Raw genomic sequence first — 21,367 nt, 5'->3', positions numbered from 1 at the left:
ATCTACATACTGTGGGGTTGGGCTCCAAATTCCTTAATAGGACACCCATAGCACAAGAGTTAAAAACAAGAATCAACAAATGGGACTCACTCAAACTAAAAAGTTTTTTTTCTCAGCAAGAGAAACAATAAGAGAGGTAAATAGGGAGCCTACATCCTGGGAACAAATTTTTACTCCTCACACTTCAGATAGAGCCCCAATATCCAGAGTATACAAAGAACTCAAAAAATTAAACAATAAGAAAATAAATAACCCAATCAATAAATGGGCCGAGGACCTGAACAGACACTTCTCAGAAGAGGACACACAAACAATCAACAAGTACATGAAAAAATGCTCACCATCTCTAGCAGTCAGAGAAATGCAAATCAAAACCACCCTAAGATACCATCTCACTCCAGTAAGATTGGCAGCCATTATGAAGTCAAACAACAACAAGTGCTGGTGAGGATGTGGGGAAAAGGGTACACTTGTACATTGCTGGTGGGACTGCAAATTGGTGTAGCCAATTTGGAAAGCAGTATGGAGATTCCTCGGAAAGCTGGGAATGGAACCACCATTTGACCCAGCTATTCCCCTTCTCAGACTATTCCCCAAAGACCTTAAAAGAGCGTACTATAAGGATACAGCTACATCGATGTTCATAGCAGCACAATTCACAATAGCTAGACTGTGGAACCAACCTAGATGCCCTTCAATAGATGAATGGATAAAAAAAAAAAAATGTGGCATTTATACACAATGGAGTATTACTCAGCACTAAAAAATAACAAAATCATGGCATTTGCAGGGAAATGGATGGCACTAGAGCACATTATGCTAAGTGAAGCTAGCCAATCCCTAAAAACAAATGCCAAATGTCTTCTTTGATATAAGGAGAGCAACTAAGAACAGAGCAGGGAGGAAGAGCATGAGAAGAAGATCACCATTAAACAGGGACGAGAGGTGGGTGGGAAAGGGAGAGAGAAGGGAAATTGCATGGAAATGGAAGGAGACCCTCATCGTTATACAAAATTACATATAAGAGGAAGTGAGGGGAAAGGGGAAAAAAACAAGGGAGAGAAATGAATTACAGTAGATGGGGTAGAGAGAGAAGATGGGAGGGGAGGGGAGGGGAGGGGGGATAATAGAGGATAGGAAAGGCAGCAGAATACAACAGACACTAGTATGGCAATATGTAAAAACTGGATGTGTAACCAATGTGATTCTGTCATCTGTATACGGGAAAAAATGGGAGTTCATAACCCAGTTGAATCAAATGTATGAAATATGATATGTCAAGAGCTATGTAATGTTTTGAACAACTAATAATAATAAAAAAAATGTTTATTCATAATTGAAATTCACAGTCTCTTGATTGATCCAGGTGAGTTAGACATTTTGATACCTCTACAACCAAATATTTCGGAATAATTACCAGGAAGAATGGAACTAATGGATGGGACACAAAAGATCATGTGAGTGAATAATGTGAGAAAGAAGCAAAAGAGACAGTATCATTATTTTAATACTTACAGGTTCCCAATAAGTTCAATTTTCTAAATCAGTAACTGATCAATACAACATAGCTTTTGGAAGGTCATCTGAAATATATAAAATTATCCACAGCACTGCTTAGTAGGTGAATGGATGTCTTCATGAAGGAAATGGATTTTTAGCGTAAAATTTTCTCATCAGGGAGAAAATTCTAAAATATGGTCTAGTTTAGTTTTTAATTTGTTTCCTAAAATTTGTGAGTATGAACGTGTGGGACTGTAACTTTCCTGTCCCTTTTTGTATGTTCATACTATTATATTAGCAGATTATTTTAGCTATATTGAAAGTAGTAAATATTTAAGACAATTATATAAAGTAACTCACCTTGTTTTAAATTCAAATAAATAAGTACTTACTGCATGACAATAATAGAAGAACTATCAAACTGGTAATACAGAATTATACAAACTCAAAAAAAAATATAATCCAAACCACTTATATCCTTGCTACTCAAGGTGTGGTCCATAGACCTAACGCACTAGCATTTCCTGAGAACTGTTAGAAGTACATAATCTTGGACTCCATCATCCTCCCTTCTGAATCAAAATCTGCACTGTAACAAGATCCCCAGACAAATCAAATTCACATTAGATTTTGAGAAGCCTATGTTAGAAGACTACAGTCTAAAGAAAGAAATAGATACAGATGTTAAAACAAAAACTAGTAATTTCATAAGAAATGCTCTAACCTAGAATAAATAATGTGGGACAATAATAGAATCTTATTCTGGTTGCAGAGATTGGCAGCAGTTTTGAATCTGCCCATTTCTGGGTTACATTTTTCATACTATTTACCAATATTTTCTAAAATGTGTCCCTAATCAAATACATTGGAGAAGCATAATGTATATTATACTTTAATTTTTCTAAATAAGTAATCAATTGAAACAACATAGTTTGGGGAAGGTTATAAGGAAAACGGAATATTAGCATGACATTTCTTAGTGGGTAAATGAATGTCTTTGTCAAAAAAAATGGATGACTTGTTCACAATAGTGTGTCAAAGATTCCTGAAAAGTGCTGAAATAAATGAGTTTTGTTGTACTTAAACCCAGGATTCCACAAATGCACTTAAACATAAAACTTTCCCCCATTGTATAGCATTATGAACATTCTCCAGAACCAATGTTCTGTGGAACACACTTTGGGAAACACTGCATTTTATAAGTTTGCAACACTCTGCTCTTAAATTGTTGACTAGAATTGTTCTGCTCTCCATTTATCTCTCTTTTATTGTTATAAAGTATACTAAGCAAATTCAACCTTGAACATAAACAAAAAGTAAAATTTAACTCTGATGTAATATATGTTACAGGATAGAAATTCTGAGGCAAATTAATCCATCTGTACTGCTAAAAATTACCCAGATCTGGATATATAAAGTTGTCTTTAAATAAACAGTATGCTAAAGTCTGGCCTCCACATATCATTGAAATTAAGCCGGCTCCTGCAAATAAATGAAAGGAAAGTTTTGGTTAACTACCAGTAATGAATAATTCATAGGTAGGATTATGAATAAGAACAATTGCCATGACTTAAATAATGTTTCTGTAACTGGCATCGTATTTGAAATAGAACAGTTTATAGATTCACCTAAGAGAGGGGAGGTATATATTCTAAAGCTGATAAACTGTTAAAATTTAGAACTTCCTTCAGAGAGTATGTGCAGATCAATAGAAAGGAGCTCTTAAAACTCAGATATTCAAAGACAATGAAGTCGAAGCACATGCCAAGGAATTCACAATTCCCAATACTTTCTGTGCTTAAACATTCCATTTATTTGTATTGTTACTGTGTGTGTGTGTGTATGAATGTGTACACACACAAACTAAGGTCTTTTCTCCTCTAATTATAAAAGAAAAAAATGCTTGCTGACTTTTAAGTATAGAAAAGATTTTAAGGACCAGAATTCTACATACCTGAGTTATTTAGTTTTATCAAAATGCTTTAGTTCTGGTTTCATTGGCCCAGTGATTCTTATTTGTTTTAAAATATTGATTTGACCAATATTGATCCAATTAAAGAGCTTTCATAAATCTGTTGTTCCTTGTGTGGCAGTAACAACATAATGCCCTTGAAAGGTAAAGCTCCCTGAGGTAAGAACACTGACAGGATTGCTAACTTCCTCTCAGAAAGAACCACGTCCAATGGAAGACCACGAGACATCATTTTGAAGATGGCTAACCGTTGGTCTCTTACATCTAATATTTGTGCTCAAAAAAACAAAAACAAGGCTATGTCAGATGCCATTCGGTAACTGTACTCTGAGTAATTCAACCCCAGTTACTAAAACTAAAATAGTCACCCCATTAAATCCTCTTGGCCATTCTATCATGCCTATGTTAACTCTCCTTTCTGTCCAGGTGGCCTGTGTCATGTGACTGCTTCGACTAGGGCACAGTAAATTCTGTGGTATTCCCAATGAAATCCAAAGAGACAGGTTCTTATTTTTCAGAGAGAAAATATCATATCTTCTTACAGTTTTTAGTATTTCTTTTTAAAATATTTTTGTTTATTTTAATTAGGTATATATGACAGCAGCATGCATTTTGATTAATTGCACACAAAGTTCTTAGTATTTCTTTTAAAATCTTTCCCCAGTATATTAAAAATTTACATCTTTGCAGGACTCACACCAAAAAAAAAAAAAAAATCAGTATTTTCTACATGTGTTTTCTGGATGTACTGAACAAAGCTGGAGAAAAGTTCACATCCAAGACTTATGGGAAGTAGAGAATTAAACAGTACGTGAAGGCACATATGGTAATAGAAATTACACTGGACTAAATAAGAAGCTTTCACTTGGTTAATTTTCCTACTAAATATACGATTGATGAATTCGTTTCAATCTGTGAGAAGAAAAAATAACGGAAATATCTTCACTGCTTCTTGTACTGCTCTAAAGACAAGAGCGCCAAGCATGAAGAAAAGAGAATGTGTCACAAATACATGTCCAGTGTTTTACTCCCTGTAATTTTAGAATGGTAGTCTTTGCATATTCTTCTGGTTTAACTATCTGGCCCACATAAAAGTATTTTTTATAGTACCACTTTCTATGTATATGCTTATATTTACATTATATAAATATTTTATGATATATAAATAACATAATGATATACTATGTAATATTTGCATAAATATAAAATGACCTATGACAGGTAATATTGTTTGGATTTTGCAGAAATTTATTTTAGTTTTTTAAATTTTGTTTTCATTTTGAACCCTCTCAGGGTGAAGATTAAGCAGACTCTCTTGGTAGTCCACTGGAGTGTGTTCTCTGTCAGGAGCTCAAATATACTTACTGCATTCCAGGAAAACCTCAGCTACTTCATTTCATTCCATTTAATTCTCCCCATGCTTACACAACAAATGCTTACTGACACTCTACTACATGCTACTCTGTGCCATGCTTGGGGACTGAATTTTTATTATGAGCATTTTAGCTTTTTCAATTTTGTTTTAAATATTGGAAATGAAACATCAGCCATTCTATAATTTACTTTTCCAGAAGGTAAGCAGCATTGTGCTATTTCCAACTGAGTTTAGACACAAACACTTTGATCTTGTGTGTGTGTGTGTGTGTGTGTGTGTGTGTTCTTTCTATGTAATGTCTTATATGTTTACTCTGTTTGATGTGAAAATGTCATAGAACTGGGAAGTCTTTTCAGAGCATGTGATTCTACTTGATCAGTCTATATTCTCTTCAGTTTCCTTTGCCTAAATGATAACTATCTCCACAAAATTTTGTGAGCTCTGTTCTTTACCTGGTATATTTTCTAAATGAGAGAATTTACTGCAACAATCACATCTTTGCAGTAAGAGCTCCAGGATTTCTAATTAGGAGTAGAAATTGCTCTGGGTAGCAGTCTAAGTCAGAAGAAAAGGCTAGTTACAGGACCCACCTTAGCTACAGGAACTCTGCTAAATCATCCAATTCAATAAACTTTTGTTTCCACATTTATAGAATTAGAATATAATAGGTATCGCACAAAATTGTAATAAAGGTTAGTGAGATAAATTCAATGTCCCTGGCTTGTATTAACTGATTGATAAATGTATTATTAATATTGTATGGGCCATTAAAATTGAGTGGCAAAGCCAGGCATGGTGCCGAAAGCTGTAATCTAAACTATTTGGGAGGCTGAAGAAGGAGGATGGAAAGTAAGAGACCAATCTTGGCAACTTAGAGAGAACTCAACTCAAAAAAGAGCCAGGGGTGTAGCTCAGTGAGTGGTTAAAGCAACCTTGAGTACTTGAGTAGTTCAGTCCTCAGCACCAAAACAAAACAAAAAAACCAAACACTTGAGAGGCAATACTAGAACATGCTTGGGTTTGTTTTCAAAACAGATTGAAGATATTAGACAAGATTATTGTTGCCAAATTAAGAAGAAAAAAATTTTAGAGATATTATATAATCTTTGTATTTGGAAGCCAAATGCAACAGATTTATAAATAAATAGTTTCCAAACTTGGCAAGTATTGAAAACTGCTTAGAAGCATCCAGCTTTTCTTTATTAGCAGAAATAAATGGTAATGTTGTAATGCTGATTTCCCTTCCTAAATTTCTAATTATTACATAATATAATTAAGGAAGAATACAAATAACATGATATTGTAACAATCTCATTTCCTTTATGTTTGCTGTTTCTTATCTTGATTTCCTATTTCATAAAAGAGTAGTCTAAGGAAAACAACATATAGATTGGATTATTTAAAACTAAGAATGAGCTGAATGTGGCTGGCTACTCTACTTCTAGGAAAGGATGATATTAGGATACAATAAAGGAGATTAAATGTAGATGCCTTCAAGAACTTCAAAATTTTAAGAAGTGAAAATACTATCAAGTCATAAAATGTATTGACTTTGCTTCAAATTAGGTATTATGTAAGAATTTTAAAAGTTCAGAATATTCTCTGTATTGTCCCTGAACCAGCAATGCTTGCATTACCTGGGCCCTATCCAGACTGATTGCATTTTAGTATGGTCCTCATGATCTGCACAGAGAAATTCTGCTCTAGGTCACAGTTCTAGGCCCTTTGTATTAATAGGGGGCAAAAAGGATCAGAGGCTAATTTGCTTTTATATATTCTTATGTTCTTTTCCCCTTTATATATAAGCTATTTTCACACTTAAGTAAGTTTCAATACATTATCATTTTATTGTTCTCACTCTCTTCACTGTAATTTTGGCTTTAGAAAGAAGGCATCTTGGGTCTTGACTACTTTACTTGAATCATCCCATAGAAGGCAGTTCCCTGCCATGATGTATCCATCATGAGCCTCTTTGTCCCACTAAAAGTTCAACCTTTTGAGGATCCAAGAATGTTGTAAGAGGATTTATTTTGATAAGTTGTATCCAACAAGAAGTTAAAGGGAGCTGTGTCTCAGACAGAAGAATAAATGAAGGACATCCCCATGATGGAACATGAAGACCTACCTGCATTAAGTACGAAGCTCTGAGAACAAACAAGATGTCAGAGAAGGAAAAAGGCAGAACTGCATTAGGAAAGGCAGAGCGCTTTGTTCACCTGGGGCCTTTTGTGCACCGTGACTCATGCCACATCTGAGTCTACCCAACTGGCTCAGTAGTACAGTTGAGGCACCTGTGTGTACGTGTGTGTGTGTTGGGGGGGGGGGGGATGACCAAAAGTCTGTGGATTCCAATAAAGGTGCAAAATATGTCCCTAAAACACTTTTTCAGAGGAAGTAGATCGATTCTGGTTTCCCTGCTTATAGTGGCTCAGTACTTACTACCTGCTGCAAAGGGAAAATAATGGGAAAAGAAAGGGAGAGATAAATAGTGTAAGTCAGACTTGGAGGCAAGCTGAGGAAATCTACAGCTTAATGAAAATTTTGCCAGAGGTCTTTTGGGCTTTCATGCCCTTCCACTTTATATATTGCTCAATATATACAGTAAAATCCATGTCATTCCTTTATAAAGTCAAATTTATCTTAAGGAGAAGAAGAAATTTCTGTTTGGGGTACCAGAGATTAAACCCAGAGATGCTTCACCACTGAGACACACTGCCAGTGCTTCTTATTTTTTGAGACAGGGACTTGCTAAGTTGCTTAGGGCCTCACTAAGTTGCTGAGGCTGGCTCTGAACTTGTGATCCTCCTGCCTCAGCCTCCTGAGCTGCTAGGATTACAGGTGTGTACCACCCTGCTGGTCAAGCACATTTCTTTTATTTCTATGTACTGATCTACTTTTGGTCTAAAATATATGTTAAGATGGCAACACCTCTGTTGTGGATTGTTTTAGGGTTGCCCGGACAGTATATTTGGGCCAAAGAGACAACCAGTAGAGTTCATCTTTAGTAAAACTGAGAGGGTTTTCATTGCCTTAAACATCATCATTGTCATTATTATCTTAGAAAGAGTATGATTATATATAATTAATTATAATGAATTACTTAGAAAGATTATGATTATATAATTAAATCTATGTCTAATTAATAAAATCTATTTCTTAAATTTACTCCAGTTAACATTGTAGATTAAAGAATCTAAACTAGAATAATTCCAACATACCTAAAGCAGCCCACCAATGTGATGTTAAGGGGAATTCCAACATGACTGCAATAGAAAAAAATAAAAATAAAAAGGTGTTACTCATTTTCAAAGTATGCCTTATTTTTTCCACTGGTGAAGAAATATGTATTTCTGTTCAGTCAAATCATACCCATATACCAAAGAAAGATTTTATACATATTTGTGAAATCAGGTCATCCTGAATTTGTCTTTAAGCCATGGTCTAAAAGTTATTTGTTAGGTCAGATATTAGGAAGGCTTCTAAAAATGGTGCTCTGAATTGTCAGGGTCTCAGGTCAGCTCACAAAGTAGATTGAAGTAGCCTACAGCAGTCTTGTTCTTGTTCCAGGCATTGAATCCTCAATGCCTGGCTCCCTCTGGAATTCTGAACCACTTTACTCTGAACTCAGTTCTAACAAGCAATCAAGCAATTATTTGTTAAGTATTTTTTGCATGCCATGTGTAGTAATAACTTCTGCATCCAAAACCTATGGCTTATTTAAACTTTGAGGAGTGGACTATCTTATGCTAGCCTGTGGCTGCCTTGCAGGAAAACTTGAGCCCTAAAGTAAAACAGAGAATCTGAGGTGGGGGGGGGGGGATCAGTGATTCTTTGAATTACTGAGGGAGGGTTTGTGTCTGAGAAAATTGATGCTAGAGGATCAATATCTGGTATTCTCTAATAGCAGTGAAGCTGGGAAGTGGCAATTCATTTAGAAATTGTGTGCTTCTAAGGATACTAAAAATATGAGTTATTTAAATTGGTAATAACAATAATAAATGCCAAATTATAAATTGAGTTTGATCTCACCCACACTTTGACTAATATGCTTTTTCAAAAATAATAAATAAATAATGGAGGATGAAAAGGGAGAAAAAGTAGACTGGAAGAATAAATTTTGAATGATCAGATAAATAGATGGATAAACCTATCCTTTACTGAGTAACTGCTATACTAGATTCCATTTCAGACAATTTTATAAGCTTAATGAAACTGTACCAGGTCCCTCACTTTTGCAGTGGAAAGAACTAATGTAAGAGATGTGACATGTCAAAGAATACACTCCAAGTAACGGTAAAACGAATGCATTTTTTTTTTTCCTGACTCTAAAGATCATGGGTACAGAGGAAAAACTCCTTAGAACTGGTAGTCTTATTAAAATAACCGTTGTTGGCAAGTTCCCAGGCTTGCCAACAGTCAGGGTTCCTTTGAGTCCTAAGTCCCAGTCTTTGGTCAATTTTTACCTGAAGAAGGAATTGGAATGAAAAATATTCCTTACAGAGGAAAAACAGACCCTTTAATAGTGGGTGGCACGTTGGATATGGAAAGAGAACAGGAAACATTTCAGTAGGGTTCCCAATCAGAAAATGGAGCTGTCAAACCTCTCCAAGAGAAGTGGTAGAGGAACTTGGTTGGGGAGGAGGAGAAGCAGAGGAGGGAGGAACTTTAATCATCATAGGAATATATGCTCTTAGAACGAGATTTGGAGACAACATGAGATTTAGTACATTTTCTCTGTTTTCATTATTTTATTTTGCTTACCAGTTGAAGTGATAGCAACATGAAGAATAGTTACTGAAATAGCATAATCCCAAACCCACTCTTCCACAACCAGAGCAAAAAGCAATCCACAAACAAAGTAGGTGACCTCAGTTGAGAATAAAAGAACTGCAAATAAAAGGAAAAATATAACTATTTGGGATTAGAGCGATTAAGTGTTCTGAACTACAGCTGACAATGAGACCATGAAAATGCATTCTGCTTTTGGTAAGGACTTTTACAATGTTCCATCTCATACCCAATCCTCAAATATTGGTAGGAACTTCTAACATATTCTATCTGTTAATTAAATTTAGACTTGCAGAAAAATAGCTAAAAATATAATTTCTGCTTCATATTCTTAGTACTTAGCATTTTAGAAGATAAAATAAAATAAAGTTACAATATAAGCTATACATGCTGATCTGTTATTGTATTGCAAATCACATTTTAAGAGACACTAAAACTAATAAAATCAATGAAAGAAATTTGTTCTGAATTATTATAAACTCTCTATATATTATATATATTTAATTATATATACATTTAAATACACACACAAACACACACACACTCATACACTCATACACTAACCTTTCTTTGGTACCAAGCTGTGCTTAACTTATAAATAAGTTCCTTTGTGTTTTTGTACTAATTTGATATGTTCAGATAGTCATCTGGGAAACATAACTGATCACCATGGATGAAAGAAAGCCTCATAAATGACAGGTGTGGGTGGAAGCACTTCTAAATTCACTGGTTGTCACAGAGTCATTTCCCTGAACATGTATAAAGAGATAGTTATTTACAGGTCAGGACCACAAATCTCTAAGAGCTCGGAACATGTGAAGGGTCAACCTTTTGCCTCTTGTCTTTTATATTGCTCTTTAAAACTACAGTCGTTTCAAAGGAGAAATACATCAAACTTTAAAGTGACAAATATATGTGATATACTACCAAAGTCCCTTTGTAAATAATACTACTTTCCATAAAAAAATTACTTTTCTTTCCTTTTAAAACATAGCCAATGATTGGTATGTTCATACAATTCAGGAACTAATAAATCTAGGCAGGCAAACTATATTTTTCAAAGCAGAAAATAAAATTATCACTTTATTTCCTATTGTGCAGAAGTAGTTTATTAACCAGCAAACCAGTGTTTGCCTAATGGGTAAGTAAGACATCAGGCAAGCAAGTCCCAGGTGAAATCTTTTTTAAAGGATCACCCTTGTCCCTCTTCAATTGTATTTAACTCAATAGGCTTCAAAGATTGAATGGAGAATTCATACTTATTCCTTTACTGTTGCATGGACATTCATTTGACCAATACTGATTAGTTCAGCATGTTATGCTCCATAAAATCAAGGAAGGAGCTCTCCTGCAGTATCACAGTGATATCACCTCACCTGTCACACTCTACTCCTTCCTTGAAACATAATTCATAGAGTCTCCACATCATTATAAGAAAATAAATATACCTTTTCTATCAGCATTTAGGAATTTTTTAGGTTAACTAGGAGTTGCTTAGAAATAGTGATGTTAGCCTTGCACAAGCTGTATTTGCATATATTGATAGAGAATATGGATGTAGACTTCATTTATGATATAAAAGAAAGCTTGTTTTAAAGGACATTTAAAAATTTGAGATTAGGATACCAACATCCTACAATTTAAGAGTTCTAAGACCTTGAGCAGGATTTTAACCTCTTGATCAATCCATTTCCTTCCCCATAAACTGGAAGTGTGGTACTCTCTTATCTACTTCAAAATATTGTTGGGAGGTTTTTAATTTAAAATGAAATGACTTGATGAGCTATTCTCTGCAATGCAAAGGAAAGAATTAGAAATCAAAATAGTGTAACTGGGCAGTTCCAGTGTCCTTGCTCAAAGTGATCTCCTGAGTAACAAAATTATCAAGACAAAGAAACCTGAACCTAAATTCAAGCCCAAGGCTCAGCGATTACTCTTATATTTTATCTCCAAGATTAAACAAGTAGTCTGGATTCTCAAAGCAACAACCCTCAAGAGTCAGGGCACTTATCACCCAGAGCCCAAAATTAAAGATTTAATAGGCTAAGGGTTTATTGATATCTTGGTACAAATGTTCATGTCTCATAACAGAAAAAGCAGCGTAAACTGAGCCAGACATCCTGGGGATCTTCACTAATCTTTGCTATGTATAAACATAGCCTTCTCCAGAAAGCCTGTGACATTGTCCTATCTTCACTGACTGACTCAAAGGCAAAGATTTTAAATTAACAAGAGTTTTAAATTTCTCCCTCTACCCAATACACCCACATGCACCCAAACTTTGCTTTACTGTAACTATTTCCTTATCATTTGTGGAAAGTCTTGATTTAAAAAAATGTTAATTTAACCTTTAATAGTGAAGAGCTTGAAGAGAGGGTTAAGATCTCCTTGCATCTCCTTACAATAAATATCTCTTGTTCTTACATATTATTTGATATTCAAAATTGAATCAAATTACATCAAACAAGGCTACTCATTTGAAGAGGATGTTTGAAACCTTTTAAAAATTTTTTTTTTGTCTTAATTCAGGCCAACTTTCCTAGGCAAATCATATTTAAAATCTGGTTTCTTTAGGGTGTAAAAAAGGATAAGTTTCCTGATGATAGGGACTTGTTTATCATTCAATCCCTAATCTTAATTAGCAAAGTTCATAATACATTGATATTCAATAAATATTTGCAGAATTAATTAATTTATAGAAAGAATGGGACAGGGGAAACAAGAAATAGAAGACAAATCAAAAAGCAATTATAACAACAGGAAGAAAATGCTGGGCTTTTAATGATCATCTAAGTGTACTACCATTTCTAAAAAATAAAATAATAAAATAAAAATAAAATCTTAGTTCTTTGGTTTCAGGTAATTTTGAATATTTGCATATTTTCCCCCCAAAAAAAGATTATCCCATGTTTTCTAATGAATTTTAGTGGTTAAAGAATTGACAATTCATTTTTTTAAAGAGTAGGAAGAAATTTATCAGATTATTAAGAATAATTATACATAGAAAGTAAGTTTGCGATTTAATTTTTCTCCTTTCTACTTATAGATATTTTCTAAGCTTTCATTAATGTGTATTATTTTATAATGGAAAATTATATTAAAATTTTCCTTTTTAAAAAGTGGGACAAATTTACCATGAACAACCTCAAAACAAGTCTGCTTGGCATATATTCAATACAAATGGCTGTTTTTATTAACATACATATGGCTTATCAACAGATGAGGTTTTAGCTAACTATAAATTCAGCACAAATACTAAATTTAAAAGATAAGTTTAATCTTACTTGGCATGTTCTTTCTCATTGTTTTTCCTGTGCAATGAATTATTTGTATACTTTTATTTTTTAATTGACACATAGTAACTGCACATACTTATGGGGCACAGTGTAACAGTCAGTTCAAGGTAACCGGCATATCTATCACCTGAGACATTATGATTTCTTTGTGTTGGAAACATTCCAAATTCTCTCTACTAGATATTTTTCAATATCCAATTAATTGTTGTCAACCTGAGCTATCTTACTGTGCTCTCAAACATTTCCTCTGCAACAAATCCTATACTATTTTGGGAAGAAAAAAAATACAAAAGAGAAATGTGTAAGTAGAAAAATGAAAGTCCTCTGTCATCCCAGATGGGAAGTAACAGTCTGTTGTATAATTTTCCAGACTGGTACCATGTATTTTACTCTACTCTTCACAAATAAAATTTCACTTTCTATTTCATATAGCAGGAACATTTTGCTACATCAATAAATTGTCATTCTTCTTTTTCTTTGAAATATTTATTGCACACAACTTCACCCATAATACCAGGAAATAAAAATTCATATAAGAATTCTAATTCCTGTTCTCCACTTACATCACCTTATGTCTTAGAAGCAGCCATTTAAACATCTTCTGATGGTACTTTTCCTAATTAATTTTTGATGTCAGATATAAGATACAGATGATTGATAAGGATTAGAATTTAAAATAATTACCTTTATAATTTGTGTTGAGCCATGAAGGATTTGTTTTGAAATCAAATGGTGCCAGGACATCCAATTCATACACCCTGAGATGTTACAAAGGAAAATGTTTACTCTGGAGACAGTTCATAATGCACATCACAGCTTTGCACACCACTATTCACATACAAAAAATATGCCATTAAGAAGCCTTCAGAATCATATGGTCATCTCATAGATGCAGAAAAAGCATTTGACATATTTACCCAGGTCAAGCACACTTAAAAACTTGTCAACTTGGATGGCCACCAACAAAATAAGATTTTGTTCATGTTGTCTTCCTTGTCCAATTAAATTCACTTTGTCCACCAAGTGGACTTAATTGCATTTGAAGACTCAGCTGTGATCTTGGTAGTTCCTTCCACTGCATGTTGAGGGGAGAGAACTTGTACATGGAAAGAGCAGAGGGTTAGAAGCCATGAGACCTAGGTTCTAATTCTGGTGGTGTTTGAACTATGAGCGTGGACAAATCACTTAACCTGGGTTAAGAAACTGAAACCCTGAGATTAATCTCTAAGATCCCTTCCTGTCTAAAATATGAATCTATAAAATATATACTTGGACATTCTACTGTGCCCAAGTTTGTAATTATGTGCAGCTGGTCAACCAGTTAGCTGCCACCTGGAGCTTTAAGGTCCAGTTACTTCAAATTTCTCACCAATGATTCACATTAACTACAAACTGTTGAAATCTCATTCTCAGAGAGCCCTGAAGAGTCTTTCCTCTTCCCTGCTTGAGGGATAGTTTCATCATTTCCAGTGTCAGGCAGCAGCTGAGACTGTGTGTAAGCACTAGAAGCTTCCTGATTGGGTTTGCCTGCAAGCATGTTGAATAACATTCTTTCTGTTGAAAAATCTGGAATAATTATTTGGTGATATAAATTTACATTTTAAAATAGAGAGTCTTTGCTTGCCCAGTGAAATTAAAATGTATAAATACTCAATTTTTAGAAAATGATTTATAAATATCCACAATCTATTTCAAGGCAATGAATGCGTTGGCAATCTAAATTTGTAGAAAAAATTTTCAGCCATCACGACACAAAAAATCACCTGAAAAATAAACCTGATTCTTACATAGAAATGTATCGTTTCATTTTGTCCTGATGATAATCCCTTTGGGGATTATTATTTCCATTTAACAAAAGAAGACACTGAAATAAGACAAACTCTATGGCTCAGTCAAAATGAGTCAGGAAATTAGTAAGAACCCATGCCAAAATGCAAATCTCCTGACTTACAGTCCAAAGCTACTTCCAGTATATGTCAGAAAATATTTATATTGGATGTAGGTTATCTTGAAGCTCATTCTACTCCAAAACTCTTCTGATTCCAAACCAGCTCAGGGAATAATAACTTCATTTTCTTTCCATGACTGTCCTAAAAGAGATAAGAACAGTCCTGCCTGTTTCCACCTACTATATTTCAAGACAGTGATAATTCTCAAGATGAAACATTTATTTTTTACTTTAAAAACAAAAGTGAAAAAACATACCATTAAACAGCCTTCAGAATCATATTGTCATCTCAATAGATGCAGAAAAAGCATTTGACAAAATATAACACCTCTTCATGCACAAAACACTAGAAAAACGAGGGATAGTAGGAACATACCTCAACATTATAAAAGTTATAAATGCTAAACTCAAGGCCAACATCATTCTAAATGGAGAAAAATTGAAAGCATTCCATTAAGAACTGGAACAAGACAAGGGTGCCCCATTTCACCACTTTTTTTCAACATCATTCTTGAAACTCTAGCAGAGCAATTAGACAGAATAAAGAAATTTAAGGGAATAAATAGGAAAACAAGAACTGAAACTAGTTGCCAATGGCATGATTCTATATTTAGAAGATCCAAAAAATTCTACCAGAAAAATTCTAGAACTAATTAATGAATTCAGCAAAGTAACAGGATATAAAATCAATTCCCATAAATCAAATGCATTTCTACACATCAATAATGAATCCTCTGCAAGAGAAATTAGGAAAACTACCCCATTCACAATAGCCTAAAAAAAATACTTGGGAATCAATCTAACAAAAGAGGTGAAAGGCCTCTACAATGAAAATGACAGAACACTAAAGAAAGAAATTGAAGAAGACCTTAGAAGATGGAAAGATCTTCCATGCCCTTGGATAGTCAGAATTAATATTGTGAACATAGCCATACTACAAAAATTGTTATATAGATTTAATGCAATTCCTATTAAAATTCCAGTAACATTCTTCATAGAACTAGAAAAAGCAATATGAAATTCATTTGGAAAAATCAAAGACCCAGAATAGCCAAAGCAATCCTTAGCAAGAAAAGTGAAGCAGGAGGCATCACAACACCAGAACTTAAACTGTACTTTAGAGCCACAGTAACAAAAACAGAATGGTATTGGCACCAAAATAGACATTCAAACAAATGATACAGAATAGAGGCCACAGAGACAAACCCACATAAATACAGTTACTTCATACTAGACAAAGGGACTAAAAACATTCATTGGGGAAAAGATAGCCTCTTCAACAAATGGTGCTAGGAAAATTGGAAATCCATATGTAGCAAAATAAAATTAAAACTTATCTCTCACCCTGCACAAAAAAATCAACTCAAAGTGGATCAAAGACTCAGGCATTAGAAGAGAGACCCTGTTCCTAATAGAAAACAAAGTAGGCCCAAATCTTCACCATGTCAGCTTTGGAACTGACTTCCTTAACAAGACTCCTAAAGCACAAAAAGTAAAATCAAGAATCAATAAATAAGAAGAAACTAAAAAGTTTCTTCTCAGCAAAGGAAACAATTAATAATGTGAAGAGAGAGCCTACAGAATGGGAGAAAATCTTTACCACATGCACCTCAAATAGAGCAATAATCTACAGGATATATAAAGAACTCACAAAACTTAACACCAAAAAAACAAATAACCTGGGTGAGGGCTGTAGCCCAGTAGCAGAGTACTTGCCTAGCTCATGTGAGGCCCTGGGGCCAATCCTTAGCACCACATAAAAATAAGTAAGTAGAATAACGGTGTTGTGAAAAAAAAAATAACCCAATCAATAAATGGGCTAAGGATCTGAACAGATACTTCACAGATGAAGAAAAACAATCGTTCAACAAATATATAAAAAAATGTTTAACATCTCTAGCACAATTAGAGAAATACAAATCAAAACTACACTAAGATTTCATCTCACTCTAGTCAGAATGGCAATCATCAAGAATACAAGCAATAATAAATGTTGGCAAGGATGTGGGGGAAAATGTATACTTATACATTACTGGTGGGATTGCAAATTGATATAACCACTATGGAAAGCAGTATGGAAATTCCTCAGAAAACTTGGAATGGAACCACCATTTGACCCAGTTTTACTTCTCCATTGTGTATACCAAAAGGACTTAAAATCAGCATAGTATAGTGACGAGGTCACAACAATGTTTTTAGCAGTTTAATTCACAATAGCCAAACTATGGAACCAAAGTAGGTGTCCTTCTACAGATAAATGGATAAAGAAAATGTGGTATTTATACACAATGGAATATTACCCAGCCTTAAAGAAGAATGAAATTATGGCATTTGCGGATAGATGGATGGAGCTGGAGAATATCATGCCAAGTGAAAAAAGCCAGTTCCAAAGAACTAAAGGCAGAATGTTTTCTCTGATAAGCAGATGCTAATTCACAATGAGGGGTGGGTAGGAAAGAATAGAGGTACTTTGGGATGGACAGTGGGGAGTGAAGGGAAGGGACGGTGTATGGGTAGGAAGTACAGTGGAATCAACTGGATATTATTACCCTATGTGCATGTATGACTGCACAACTGGAGTAATTATACATCACATATAACGAGAAGAATGAGAAGTTATACTGCATTTATGTATAATGTGTCAAAATGCATGTATAACTAATTAGAAACAAATTTTAAAAGATCCAAACTATATGAGGGCTTATTTCCTCAGCTAAACAGGGATACTGTTGCTCTGCATGAATGTTTTCTTTTCTTTTCTTTTTATTTTTAACATACTCTAAAATTTTGTAAACAAGTTTCCAACATTTAAAACCCATGTTATGATCACAACACTTTTGATAAATTGTTAAGCTACAAAAAAAAAAGAAACCTTCATTCCCTTGTCCACAGAGACATTTCAAATATTAAATACCAACTCCTTTTATATTTGATGATAACTTTTTAATTCAAGAGAACATGCTACTTACTGTAGTGTCAGGCAGCACATGCTCAGAGACACATAGTACACAGAGTAGAACAGGATGAGGCATGTAATAAGGTTCTGTAGAACAACCTGTGGAGAAGACAAGCATGTGGTCCCAGAGCTGTTTCCTATGGTTGTCATTAGTGACTCTGACAAACAAAATATCATGAATGGATTCTACATAGTGCTGGCCAGCCTTGGGTTGGATGGGGACTCATGAGGTGGGAATGACTTCAGAGTGCAAAATGAAAGCATTTCTGATCAAAGAGGCTGGCAGAGTATGTACATTTGTACCAAGGATTAATTCAGTACACAAATCCATATCATTACCCTCCGTCCACCAGGACAAATTTCCTAAATACCAACACCTATATCTTAATTTGATTAATTTATTCCAAATGTCAGCTAAAATAGTAATAAAAATAGGAAAGCCGGTAAGAAGTTTGGAAGTGAAAAAAAAAATCCACAGAATAATACGGTGATTAAGTCTGTATGTAAGAATTTCCAGAGCAATTGGCTGAATCACAATAGATGATCCTGAAATGGACTCTTCCTCATCTGAGCCTTAATAAGCAAGCACATTAATGGAGACCAGCTGGATTACTCAACAAAGGTGGTGTGAAAATTGTCTGACCTCTAAATAGAAAAAGTCCCATTAGATTCTGGTCTTATGTCAGATACCACAATCAATTTCAAATGGATTAAAGACTTACTGCCAAAAAAGAGGTTGGGAGAAAATATTTGCAACATATATATCATAGGCAAAGGGTTGATATCTATAATATATAAACTCATACAAATAAAAAAGCAAACAAACCAACAGGAAAAAAAATGAGCAAAGAATATAAATATATCAGTATCTCATGTGAAGAAATACTTAAAAAGCCAGTAGAGAATCAAAAGCATACTGAACTTCACTATTAATCTTGCAAAATATATTCTTATGAATAAAACAAAATGTCAGTATTTTGCACAGGAATTATTAGATTTATTTTGTTCACTTTTGAATCTTTTTTAAAGTTTTTTTTTTTTTTTGTTTAGCCAACACTCTTTAACACTTTAGGATTATTCATTTTCTCTGAATGACCAGTTCATCAAATTCACAAGTTCTTGAATAGTTTGGGGTGCAGACGATGCTCTCCACCAGAGGCAAGAGAAGGTCATAAGCACACAGCACACCACATCCAGGTGCCCGAATAAACCACATTTTTACAGATTTACCAAGAATTTACTTCTTTTGACTACTTAAAAATGGGTGAACTGGTGGTGCTGAAGGTGTGGTTCAGTGGTAGATGCTTGCCTAGCACACCACGCAAGGTATTTTCCCTCCCTACAAAATAAATAAATAAATAAACAAACAAACAAACAAATAAATAAATAAAGGGGTGAACTGTCAGAGCCAAGAGGACTGTGGGAATCCAGGACTGTCAGACACTGGGATCTTCAGCATCTTCCCACACCCCACCCACCAGCATCCTCACTCCTCTTAGTCTCTGTTGTATAATCTCTTTCTCCCCACCCCTCATTTTAATCTCCCCCCTTTTCCTTTAGAATCTCCATATTTTACCTTTTAATCTCCCCTCCCTCAGGTTCCTCAGCTTCCCTTCCCTCATTTCTTTATTTTCTCTGTCCTCTTTATCTCCCTAAGACCTGAATAGCCTTGTGGTTCCATCATGGCTGACACTAAACATTTTAAAAGAAGATGTAAAAGAATGTGGGCTGGGACTGTAGCTCAGTGGCAGAGTGCTTGCCTGGCATGTATGAGGCACTGGGTTAGATTCTTAGCACCACGTAAAAATAAATAAAATAAAGACATTCTATACATCTACAAGTACAAAAAAAAATCTTTTAAATGGGTGTAAGAGTCTCTTTTCTTTTATTAGAAAATAAAAATTCCTTCCTAGAAGTCCCCATCAGGCTTCCCATTTTACTACATTGACCATCACCATGCCAGGTGCCCATGGACTAAACAATCACAGGCAAAGAGTCGGAGGGGGCTGCCAGGATGGGTTTGTAGTATTGTGACTTTGCTCCTAGGGATGGACAGCTACTGCCTCCATAAAATGAAAATTGAAGTTCTATTAGCAAGGCAAAAGTAATAGGCATGGGTAACTAGTAGTGTCTTCCAAATGGAGGAATAAAAATGTAAAGGGCTAAAAGCCCTCATTTTGTAGCGATTATTCAGAGCTCAGGAGAAAATGTGAAATCTTTATCTGAGATGAAGGTTCAAACATGCTCACGAATAAACTTAATTTCTTTCCAAGTGTTGGGAAGAGAATCTGCTGATGTGAGATGGGTATGTAACACGGAGAGGCTTCTTCAGCCTTATAATTTTCTTAAGAGTCCTGGGTCTTTGGGTTTCCTTTGCTCTTTATGCTACGTATTAATATTAGTTTTTCTTTTAATTTGAGCACTAATATCTTATAAGTTGAAAATTTTCCAGGTAATTGGCTTATTTTAATTCAAAATAAGATGAGTAACATATAGTCTCTGCACCAAGACATACTTTCAAACAAAACTATTTTTATTTCTATATTAATATTGAACTTTAAATGTTATTTTAATTCTTAAACACACAATTGTTGTAAAATTTTACTTTTATAATCCAGAGAATTGTGTTACATACATAGAAAACTCACAAATACTAAATCTGTTCAAGATTTTAGAACTGTTTTTGAAAATTTAGTCATAATTTGTGAGAGAATATATTTATTAATGATTTCATATATAGATGCCTACTTTTTGCAACAAATTCATAAAACACTACATAAAATATGATGTTAAAATAATACATTTAAGATAAGTTTACAAGGAATGTTTTTAAAAGGAAAACATATTTTTTGTAAATAATTACTTTTTTCTACCTGAACTGTAAATCCAGATTTTCAAGTGATAATTTTTCAATACCCAAATTCACTTCCCTGGAGTTACTTCTCCCTCCAATCTAATTCAACCCAACCTATAGAACTAACCTTCTAAAAGACACACAATGGCATTCCCCTGCTTGATGTCCTTTTGTGGCCCCACACTATTGTCAGTATTCATTCAATCATTTTTTTTTTTCCTATTTTACAAATGGTCACTGAGCTGGGCACCAATGCGAGATGAATTAAATTATAGTCCCAGCCATGGAGCTCTGCTCTAATAGTCATTCTCAAAAGCACAAGTTTCAGGCTCACATTGAGGATCTGTTAAGATGCAGATTGTCTCAGAGTTTCCGATTTAGTAGGTTGGGATGGGCCCCAGGAATCTGCCTTGCTACTAGGGATGTTTGGTCTGCTGTTCCTGTGACCACACTTTGAGAGCTACGCGGATCCAGAGGCAAGAATGATGAGTAAACAGATTGCTAAAATACAGAAAGAGGAGCTATGGTTGAGGGATGTTCAGAATGCTGTGAAAGCCCAAGGGAGAAACCAGGGGAGGATACATAGTGTGTGGGTACTGTGAGGGCACACATATTTTTCCAGGAAATGTTCAACAGTAACATTTATCATAGGTTTACAATATATCAGGAACCATTTGT

General features: G+C 34.6%; 1 protein-coding gene across 1 annotated transcript in view; it reads right to left on the bottom strand.

The window, feature by feature from the left end:
* Nucleotides 1-8,045: 8,045 nt before the first annotated feature.
* Tmem244 (transmembrane protein 244) overlaps nucleotides 8,046-21,367 on the bottom strand; it is a 39,402-nt gene continuing 26,080 nt past the window's right edge. The window contains exons 3-6 of the mRNA XM_071613792.1: nucleotides 17,849-17,934; nucleotides 13,616-13,689; nucleotides 9,609-9,734; nucleotides 8,046-8,110 (exon numbers count right to left, since the gene is read on the bottom strand). Coding sequence (XP_071469893.1) covers nucleotides 8,046-8,110; nucleotides 9,609-9,734; nucleotides 13,616-13,689; nucleotides 17,849-17,934 — 351 coding nt within the window. The remainder of the gene's footprint in view (nucleotides 8,111-9,608; nucleotides 9,735-13,615; nucleotides 13,690-17,848; nucleotides 17,935-21,367) is intronic.

This window comes from Marmota flaviventris, chromosome 6 (assembly GCF_047511675.1).
Source record: "Marmota flaviventris isolate mMarFla1 chromosome 6, mMarFla1.hap1, whole genome shotgun sequence".
NCBI classification, from domain to species: domain Eukaryota; kingdom Metazoa; phylum Chordata; class Mammalia; order Rodentia; family Sciuridae; genus Marmota; species Marmota flaviventris.
Note: the sequence above shows the minus strand (reverse complement) of the source record. Positions and strands in the feature narration are given on the sequence as shown.